General features: G+C 39.1%; 1 protein-coding gene across 1 annotated transcript in view; it reads right to left on the bottom strand.

Annotated features, from left to right (window-relative positions):
- Nucleotides 1-2929: 2929 nt before the first annotated feature.
- The window catches only part of LOC135495315 (neural-cadherin-like), an 84207-nt gene continuing 75588 nt past the window's right edge, over nt 2930-11548 (bottom strand). Inside the window, exon 36 of the mRNA XM_064783779.1 lies at nt 2930-11322. Coding sequence (XP_064639849.1) covers nt 10973-11322 — 350 coding nt within the window. The 3' untranslated portion in view covers nt 2930-10972. The remainder of the gene's footprint in view (nt 11323-11548) is intronic.

Genomic DNA, 11548 nt, shown 5'->3' with positions numbered 1-11548 from the left:
AACCAGTTGGTCGTCGAGAAATAGATAACTAGGCCTATACCGTGTCCTATTATCCTGCCGCCCCTTCAGACGATCTGAAGTGGGAGACTACCACATGGCTTCGGTCAGCTCAGTCTCTGTCGGGGGCAATTTGGAATGTTATTGCACAGGCCCGTTCAGGATATACTCACACCAGAAACCATCTATGGATCAGTCGCTTAAGGTAAGTTATCGCTTAATTTTTTCGTCTGAGAAATCCCTCGTGTGTAGCGGGCTATAGTCGGTAAGCAAGCCACATCGAGTGTCAGTGATTCCGATCACTGACACTAGAACATATTTTGTAGTGTCCGTGTCTCTGTCTCCGTCTCTATCTCTCTTATTGTGTAAGACAAATAACGTTAAACGAACCCGGAAATTTAAGAGATTCAATGAAAAATCTTTTGACATTTCTGAAATGACAATGCTGCAGCCTTAACTACGTCTTCTATGATCCCAAAACTAGGTAGATACTAACCAAACTTTAAAGAAATCCGACGAGTAGTTAGTACCCCCGAAACGTAGGGACATACTGGCTTAGCTTGAAGACAGTTGTTATGAAGAACATTTTATCAAACATTTGATTTCATCTTAATCGCAGAGCACCCGTTTTTGATCGAGTATGGCTTCCAAGATGACACTGCTTTGGTGTGTGATATCATTGTGGGTCGCATTATCCGAGGGTAAGTAATTTAACAGGGCGTTGGATGGACTAAACAAGAGCCAAACTTTTAATTCCTCACTCGTGCTGCCGCGTAATTTTATTCAAGTTTCGAAAGTATCAGCAATGCAAATGACGAAAAACCATCCCAAGAAAATCGCAAAAAAAGGTTCGAAGACGACGTTGGTGTTATCTTGGACATGACTTTGCGCCGAATGGCATTGGGCGCGCACAACGACAGCTCTATACTCCGATGGACAGCCCTCAGTTTGACCTGGCGGCTACCGCACGGCAAATGAGATGAAGCAACTTGGTTTCAATGGGGAAACATGCTGCCGATGAGTGGAAATTGATGATTGAAGCCTCATGTGCCTTGGCCTTGGCACGAAGATGACTTGTTAAATTAAGTTACTTGGTTTCAATGGGGAAACATGCTGCCGATGAGTGGAAATTGATGATTGAAGCCTCATGTGCCTTGGCCTTGGCACGAAGATGACTTGTTAAATTAAGTTATTTTTCATTCACTCTTTTAGGTCTCCCGCTACCTGCACGTATAAACATACACGCGGGAAGCCACTACCCACTACAGTTCTTCAAGAGGGATCTTCAACGAGAGGGCGAAAAAAGTGTAGGACTTTTTCGAAGGAAGAGGGGTTGGCGCCATCTGCAGTGAAAGAAGCTGTAACGCACCAAGAGGGCGAAGAGGTGGTTTGATTAAGTCTAATGTACTGAATACCCTGCAGTTGAGATGATGGATAATAAAATATGAGAAAAAGAAACTAGAATTGTCAGTTGAGTCTGCAGGCATACTCTGAAGTCTCCGCCACGGCGTTCTGAATGCGCATGTGCAGTCAGTGCGAACATCGTCTTGGTTCCCTCGGCTGTTCCTAGGAGGCGTGCTATTCCTGCCCTCTAGGAACAGCCGAGGGAACCAAGACGTGCGAGTAACGTTCCGAGTGCTCATTGCCGCAAAAACAATCTACGAAACTACAATGTATTCCGTGCTCAAAGTGCTCGAATAACGACGTACTGCCGACGTGGACTTGGAATAATAAATGAACTCGCCGTACGTAAGAGCAGAATATTTTATCAATGTGCGGTTTTCTCGAAACTTCGTGTCAAATCTTGACAAAATTGCGACAATTGAAATCCACCCACAAGCACTACAACGTGTACACACGCATAGGCACATCGGCGCCCTAGGCCGAGGTTGATTTTGCCGAGAAAGTTTCCTAGCTAACCCAAGAGTCTCCTCTCACGGCCACTACGTGCCGTGGCGGAGACTAATAAGCCTTAAAGAGTACTCTATACCCACTTAAGAATTTAAAGGATGACACAACGCAGGAGTCGGGGGTCAGAAAAAAGTTACACTATAGGGGCAATAGGTGTCTTTTATACTATTTCACAGTACATTGGCTCTATCAATGCTTACACGCGGAATATTTCATCACAAAGTCGAGACCAAGCCTCGAACCCAGTTCCCTATTTGCGCTCATCAGTCACTTTGACACCTCTTACTCCTGTCTGCAGTTCCATGGCCTCAGACTGACATCACATCACGTGGCCTTGCACCATGCGACCCCAGTTTCTGTTTGCAACGAACATGGTTTGGTAACCAGTTGACCAGGGTGTGACGGCTATGGTAGGCGGGAGGGGACATATATCGGCCGATTAATTACTTGCGCCGCAAAGGCCTCCCGCGAATGATGCGCCGCAACAATGCCCCGCTAAAAACACGCCGCAAAAGAATGCCCCGTAAAAATCTCGCCGCGTGACCCAATTTAAACCAGTCAGGAGCCAAGGACGGTTCGAATTTTGCGGCAGAGGTATTTTCGCGGGAGTCTTCTGCACGATTTGCGGGGGACTTATGCAAATTTCGCGGGAGACCTTCGCGGCGCATTTTTTAACCAATCAGAGACATCGTAACTTCGTAAACCCGCCGGAAAGTAACATAATCAGGCACTGTTGAATGGTGTCATAATCTCTTTTTATTGACCTGAATAGTTCGGGAAATGTGACCGCCGTAAAAGCTGATCGTGTACCATTTCACCTTGGCGCATCCGCGGCGGACATGCCAATTCTCTGCACTCATCTGTGTGGGAAAACCAGAGATCAAACTTTAACCCCTTCTGTGTGGAATCGTTCCCTATCAATTGCACTTTAAAAGTACGTTCCCTTTTTACACCTTTGGAGCACAGAAGCCACTGGGGAAAGAATGTCCTGGTTCTTTGCTACTCATTAAGAAACGCATGATTATTATTAAAGCAACTTTATTTGTATGATGAAAAAAAACATACAAACTTACATATTCATTACTTTGACAATTCAGATTCTACATAAGTTCATGATTCTAATGTGTGTCCCAGAAAACAGACCAAGGGTTGCAGATGATAAGAAGAGGGCTATAAGTTATTGAAAAACATAATTCAGTACACAATTTGTCATCAGATTCTTAGAACAATACACTTAATACCAAGCAATCGCGAACAATGATGAATTACTTTTCCCTTGGAGTTTTATGGGACACCCTGTATTGCACATTTCATGTTGGAAAAACAATTTATATCTTTAGTTATAGTAGTAAAAGGAACAAACGAAAGTGGTTTACAAGAAGAAGATCACCCCTAATCAGAGTTAGCGACTGAGCCTGCAGCATACAAATGTACATGACTCTAAGAAAACCAATAGCCAAATCCAAGGCAACTACTCAAGGAATATTTTTTGATAATTAAGGCAGGCTTTAATCTCAAAACAGGCACAGTAAGTCAAATCTCAAAGGTCAAGTAAGGCCTTATCTGACTTGTTCATGCAGTGACCCATACATAGTTACACTACAGTACGCATGCCAGTTATGCAGTAACAACACATTCCGACATGATGAATCTTTAAGCTGGTTAGTGTGTATCGCTGCTGTTTCAAGGAACCGCTTTGGTCGAATGAACTTATTTCTGGTGAAGATCAACAACGTGAATAGAGGTATCTTACTTGCGCATAGGAAAAAAACAAATAGTCTTCTCCAAGCTAATATGACACAACTTCACATGAAAATTTGAGAGAAGACAAGCTAGACAACGAATTACACTATTTTTTGCTATGCATCAAATGCAGTTAGCATGTTTAGAATGACTAGTCGAATCTCTTATACACAAAGTTTACCTTTTCAGGAAAAGCATTTGATACAGTATTACTATTAGTATTTCCAGCAGCTAATTGGAGGCAGTATCCATCTGGCCTAATTAGCTAATTAGAGGCAATACCACCTGGTCTAATTAGCTAATTAGAGGCAGTATCCATCTGGCCCAATTAGCTAATTTGAGGCAGTATCCATCTGGCCTAATTAGCTAATTGGAGGCAGTATCCATCTGACCTAATGAGCTAATTAGAGGCAGTATCCATCTGGCCTAATTAGCTAATTGGAGGCAGTATCCATCTGACCTAATTAGCTTATTAGAGGCAGAGTATCCATCTGGCCTAATTAGCTTATTAGAGGCAGTATCCATCTGGTCTAATTAGCTAATTGGAGGCAGTATCCATCTGGCCTAATTAGCTAATTAGAGGCAGTATTCATCAGCAGAGTCAGCAATTTATGTTATTTTTGCCTAATAGCCTGATACTCAAATGCTGGTTCTGTCAATTGACTTGATTTTAGCTAAAGCTTGTTCAATCATTCAACATCAATCTCTAATGACAGAAATGAAAATCTTCACCAAACTCTTTTCCTGAACAGGTCTATACAATATACATCATTGAATTATTAACATTTACAATATCATGGGTTTCAAGCAAGTTCCTATTATCAGCACAGAAGTATGTACATCTTAGAGTCTTGGAATGTTGCCCAGACATACAGGATATAACCCGAGAGATATAAGTCGTAGCCATTTCAAAATTTAGGAATGTTCCCAGATTTTGGGAATGACCAGGACCAAAACAGTAATTTCCTCCTTCTACCTACGGCTTGAAGTTTAGCGCCATGCAAACGAGCAATTTTTGTCACTGCAACCTACTACATTCGTATGTGCACAATGAGATATCTCTTCTGTAGGTAAAACAAGAAATTCCCAGGTTTGATATTATCACTGACAGGTTCCTTTGATTTAAAATACCAAGCACCTGCGACAACCACCGATGACTAGTGTTTTTGGATGTCTCAGCGATTTGAACTGCTCATTTGCAGGGAGTTTAAGGCACACACGGGCAACAAAATTGAGAACAAGAAAGTCAGCAAAACCAGTCAGTGTTTTTCTGTTCTCTATTAAATTGTCCAGCTTCGCCAAAGCTTACTCCAAAGACAAGCATACAAGAACCAAAAATTTCTAAAAAACTCCCTTCACCCTGCTGAAGCTGGAAGTTATTCCTTGCTGGTAATACTTCAAAGTATCTTTGGACCAAAAAGTGGCACACTGGCGTCATCATTTTATTGGATTACTCTAAGACAACTTGTGCCGCATTCGAAGCAGTATTTGCAAGTTTTGTGAGCATCAACAAAATAGTGGGGAGAGGACAATTTCAAGACTCTCCAACAGCATATGGAAGTCAATTTGATCATAGGCTCATTAATCATAATAACAGCTTGGACGATCTAGGAATTGACCATCAATATCTAACTCTTGAGATGAGCTGCATTGTATAATACTTTCGAAACTTGATTGCCTCCATTGCCTATAGTTCAATTGGAGAGACGGCTTATATTCAATTGTGGAAAGAATTATATTTCTATACCTCGAGATACAGTCCTAATCACAATTGACATCCGTTCTGCTTCGTGTCAGTGACATGGAAATTGTATATTTTAGTTGCCGTGGTTACAAATGAATAAATGACGAAAAACGTTAAACGTTTTTAAACAATTTTAGAGGAGTGCAGCAATTACCAACTGTGAAGGACAATAACAATCAGCAAAATACATTACAATTTTATTTATTATATTAAATTAATTCTTTCCCTTTTCATGCACAATACCAACGACGATTTAGAAATTAGAAATTGTGTTTACTGTGAACCGCCAAATTGTCACGCCAAAATAGGCGTTTCAAAGAATAAATCGCCAATGAAAATTCTGAATTTTACAGTTTATTTCTTGGCCTTTTTTTGCTATTAGTTTGTGTCAATTACACTAAAATCTCTAGAACTCTGTTCAGTATATGCGCCCATATGATTTTTTGATGAATTTGAAGTCTGTTCTACCTAACGCGTTCAAAAGAGATGACAAGGTAGTAGCCTTAACCCTTGAAGGAATTATTCCACAAAATTAAATTGTTTATTCCTTTTATGGGGAAAACAGTGAAAATCTTCAATATAGCACATTAGGCTGGCCGGGTTTACCTTTTAGAAAATATGCTGTCTCTCTTGAACATTATCGAAGCAGCGGCAGGGTTGAATAAATTTCAGGGAAATTCCCTACAATATTTCCAAAAGTTGAAGACTTGCAAAGCTAAGCAAGAAGCAGATTAAAATGCACCTATCGTGCTATTTTTGTCAATTCAACCTAATGACTTCTAAGCAGCTTAAAGCAAAAAGAAAATTGTCCACATCTTTAATTGTTGTACCTTACCACAAAATAAACTGTACAAACATTAAGCAGCAATATCCCTTGCCTAGATACCTCAATCATATATAAATATGTACAATAACACATGTTCCTATCCGTTCTGAACCATTTAGTTGCCCAGCTTGACGAGGAATGTCAAGAAATGCCAAAGAAATGGGGTGGATCCTGACATAGTTTGCTACATTCATTTCCATTAATATACATGTTTTAGCAAGGAAAGATGTCAATGAGTAGGTATCAGAATGATTGCAGATTTTCGTTTCATTAACCCATGCAGCTACACAGGTGACGATTTGAAATAGTGTAAGGGGTCACAATAGACTTGTGGGAATTATTTGCGGCTGGCAAATTACTGGAGTGAAAGGGACTGGAAGGAGTGCCTTTAAACCCTTTAAAAATTGTACACAAAAGATTTCAGCAAATATATTGTGGCTCGTAACTGGTACTTTTAAAATTTGAATCACCCCCATGATTTAAGCAACTGAAAACTCGTAGAGCTGCCTCGGGCAATATGGCATGCCAGATATTGCTTGATAAATGAGCAAGAAATTTCACATGAACATGATGAATCTGGATAAATCCACCACAGCAGCATGGCAAACATTCATTCTCCATTAATCCCTCGGCAAGCTGAGAAACAAAATACTTCAGATTGCTATTGCTAAAACTCTTGGAATTGTTACGTTGGCGAGCAAGCAAAAATATAAAGACTTTGTAAAGTGAGCGTGTTAAAGGAAAGAGCAAAGGTCTAAATGTAATCTCCAAATAAGCTTAGAGAAGGAACTCACCCAACAGGGTGATTTTCCTTCTCTTATACCAAACTGGATATTTATTACATCTCATTTACAACAAATTATTTTTTCACTAATTTTATAAATTAAATGTACATGTACAATGTAGCACAAAATCCTAACCATTAATTTCTTACGAATCATAATATCACACTGTCACGTACAAGACATAACTAATTTTTCTAATTTTGATTCTTGACTTTTAACAAATATTTTTATGACATCTCCTGAAAATCTGCCTCATAATTCTGAGAAATTGACAACTGAATTAAGCAACCTTCTTCTGCACACTTAGACAATGTTTGACATGTTAGACTTTTCAAAATGACTGCATATGAAGCCAATGGATATAATTCTTTTTAGTGTTTTAACCCAGACCCCACACTCCCTGACATAAGACATGTTAGATATAAGCACTATAACCAAAAGCATGAGCCCTCTATAATAAATCAAAACTTAGTGGAATTGATTCTATTTTCAAAAAAATAAAATACGAATATCTACTTCTTTAAATCACCGGTGAGTTATTCAAAACTGTCATGCTGGTGCAAATGAGAATTCACTAAACAAAGATAAAACAGTTAACAGGGCACCTTGAAATGTATTTTCACTTAACTTCAACCCCCAACATGCCCAATAAACGTAACTTCTGAAATAATCAATCAATCAAACCTTTTCATTTTTCTTCATGTCGTCAATTCATCAGAAGTATGAAGGCGAATAAAACAATGTAGCTAATTGAATAATTAAAATGCTATGTACAGTTTGTCCCCAAAAAGAAGTCCTACCTTGTACCCAGTAGGCTTCACACTTACCTTGGGCACTACCACTAGTAGATTTGAAATACTAGATACAAGGTTAGACGATGACTTAAAATAGACGACAAAATTTCCGAAGCACGAGGACAATAATTTTCGAGTTTTTTGAACTGTCACAATATTTCATATTTGATTATTTTTCGCAGTTGCACATTCATCACCGTAGGCCTATATATTCTTGATAGTAGGCCTTGTGTTTATACTCACTGTCACAGCATTATTTCGAATGTAGTTCCTACCAATAGTTCACGAGTTAGTATATAAAAGTGGTCACGAGAATGAATGGAATGCATAGTCAGATGGAAAGTTGGAGCGCCATCTTTTAAGTACATATCGTATTACACAATAACGGTGTGCGCTAATTATTCTGCTTGAACATTACGTTTACCAGCCCCTTGAACATTAAACCATTCGTACAGCTCTAAAACACCTTTTGAGCGGTACGAATTATCAAGATTTTGTCTTATAATCCTCAGATAAGCAAATCAGCTGTGTGATCGTCCAGTCACGAAAGAAAAAAGCATACAACATTTTGCTGTGATGCTTTTGGGAACTAGACAATTTTCCTACAAATGTATTTTTCTAACAAATAGCTTGTTTTATTATAAAACTGGCAGAAAAATAACGAGTTTATCATTTGTTGATCAGTGTTGGTCATATCACCAACTGTCCATCATTTGATCTAACCCGCCCAATGTCCGAGCAGCTAGCTGATACCCGATTATATTAATGCCCGACTATCCGTTTAGGAATTAGGTTCACAGATCAATAGGCCCAATCTTGGGAGGACCTGAATTGTTCAAATTTGGTTCTAAGGGCCTGTAAACGTAATGGAAGCCCCCCAAAGTTGTGAATCTTTAAATGCTTATTCAACATGTTCCATGCAGATCTCCACCTCAGAAGCTTGGCCTGAAGTTCAAACATATTCATACAAATACATCGATCATTGCTCTCCACGATAAAACCAGTATAAGTTGATATGTTCACATCTTACAATGTCTTAATAAAATTCTCAAATCTACACATCATACAAAAATTCAGTAAGAAATAAGTTAAAAAGGAAGATTGTAGCCGATTTGTAGCCCAATGGCGCTAAACTAAATTCATTTCATGTTAACTTTACCAGATTTGACGAGAGTAATATATTATTGATGACTATAGATTAATATGTAGTGAGATCTGGCAGAATAGAGATGACATCAACCTTCCGACGACTGGAGAAATATTTTTAAAACATAAATTGTACAGTGGAACCTCCCTTACCGGACACCTCTCTACTAAGGCCACCTACTTTATCAAGGACACGTCTTTAATTTCCAAACTGGTTGTTGCCATTGAACATTTACCTCTCTAATCAGGAAACCTCTCTATTAAGGACAGCACTTGTCACTCTCAAGGGGGTCCTTGTACAAAGTTTCTACTGTATTTCGATAGCCTGCACAATGTAATTTGCATGAGAAGCAGGTAGGCCGTAATTTTTTTTATTGGCATCTTAATCAAGTTGTTGAAAATAATTCCTTTACTTCTGTTTTTTTATAATCTCTAATCTATTCCTCCAGTCTGAAAGTTAAATTGAAAATTAAGCTCACCTCAACTTGACAAAGAATATGACATAATGTATGCATGAAATAATGATATATGAATTTTAAGAAAATAAATGGTGAAAATAAACACTTTAATTGCAATCGTGTTGTTTATGCAATCACGCATTGGCAAGCGTGCCTTAGGCCTATAGATTTCAAATGTTTTGCATTACATTACAAATGTAGATACTCTAGTTCCACTGATATAAGACCATTTCTCAATATTCAAATCGACCCCTAATCTTGACCATTTGTTGACAAAGGAAGTCTTTGATATTGCAAGATGAAGGAATCAAGCGTAAAATCAGCAAAACTGAGCAGCCCCGAAATCTCCTCATTGACTACATGTATATTTAATGCGTTATAAATTGTGTAGTTGCTTTAATTGAATTTGCCTTGATCAATGTCGATACTTTGATATTCGTGTAAAAATCACTGTAATTGCAGGTGATGAAAAAGCTACTTTTCGCATCATAAATAGTATTCCAGCATTGTAAAGTATCTAACATTTTGTGTAACACAAAGTCACCTTCTTCAATTTGTAAAATGTTTACTTTTTTAGCGAAATGATGACCAACCGCAACACTGCAAAATCTTTCAGCAGTAAATATGGCATCTGTGGCATGTAGGTAGGAAGTACAACAGGATCTACAAACGATGCAATATTATTTATGGAAATATAAATGCCAATCTAGACTGATGTGCCGTTATCTGTCTATTCCAACAGAGCTCAAGATATTTTTTTGAGTATTCTCAGGATTCTGTATCAAATCTACCGATATAATGTCATGCATACCATTCCTCCGTCGTCAGAATTTCTAAGAGATCGCATTATTCACTTTATCATGACAGCACCACATACGTACGTAATGAATCAAAATCTCGTCCCGAAATTAACACAATAATTTCCCAGTCAAGAAGTCATAAACGCTATTTGCCACAACAAGTCTCTATAAAAGCATCAGAAAGTATGAGAACAGTTGGCACATTGTTGAAAAAAATCATTCAGAACATGCGGAACAGAGAAATATCCGTCTATAATATTGTCGCCAAATCCTTTTTGCACCATATTGCTCACTATACTTATTCACACAGAATAATCCTCTTTGTCGATTTCATCCTCTAATAGCCAATCGCAGATGTCGTTTTGAAACCAGGCACAATTTTGGATAATAGGCTCAACAAATCTGCAGCTGCTTCATATCCGAACACATTCAAAATTTGAAAGTTGTGATGCCCTCTGAACGTTGAGGTTCTCAAGTTTAAAAATCTGCACCAGTTTTGGAATGCCATCCCTCGCTACATCAGCCGACCGTTAGAAAATCGCTCTTTGCGACAACTGCAGGTAACTTTTGCGTACGAAGAGAATCATTTCATATGCGATCGTTTCTATGTTCTCATCACAAAACACTCCTGACAGCATCATTCTCTTTCATATCTCAGCTGGAAAAATCCCCATTAGTGTCATATCCATCCATCTATCGTGCTGCAGTCAGCCCCTCAATAGACTGCTCAACGATAATTTCCTACCGACCTCAAATAAACAGAGCGCACTAATCATCCTCTCCACCGCCATACATGTTGGCTAGTTTATTAAATCGCGGCCCGTAGGTATTCAAAAAGTTATAGTCTTGATCATTTTCGGAATTGTCTGAATTTAAAGAACTTAACGACCCGGCGGTACTGCCACCTCCTTCGTAATTATAGTCATGTGGGCTGTCATTAGGGGGCGCGTTTGGATCATTGTTCGCATCTTTAAGACGATTCTTAATAAATTCTCCGACGTCCACCGGTGGGTGTGGTTTCGTTGGTTGACTTGGTTGAGTCTGCGTTTGCGGTTTGGGCTGTGTTGCAGGAAGTGTCACAGGGGTCGTTCTTGGAGGTGGTGCGGGCTTAGCAGCATCTGAAAGGGAGTCACAATGATAGAAGTCAACTCAAAATTTTGTTTCCTCGTGTTACTCTGAAGGCAGACAATAGTGAAATGAACAAACAGTCTGTCTCAACCTGCCAAGCTCAGAGCGACATGCGACTGGTTTCGCTGGAACGGGTCACACTTTTTAAATGATTGTTTGTGAAGAATATTTACGATTGGCTGACCTCCACCCCTGAGGATGAACATACCTCGAGAA

The sequence above is a fragment of the Lineus longissimus genome, chromosome 11 (assembly GCF_910592395.1).
Source record: "Lineus longissimus chromosome 11, tnLinLong1.2, whole genome shotgun sequence".
Taxonomy (NCBI): Eukaryota; Metazoa; Nemertea; class Pilidiophora; order Heteronemertea; family Lineidae; genus Lineus; species Lineus longissimus.
The sequence above is the reverse complement of the archived record's forward strand: the minus strand, read 5'-3'. Positions and strand labels throughout refer to the sequence as shown.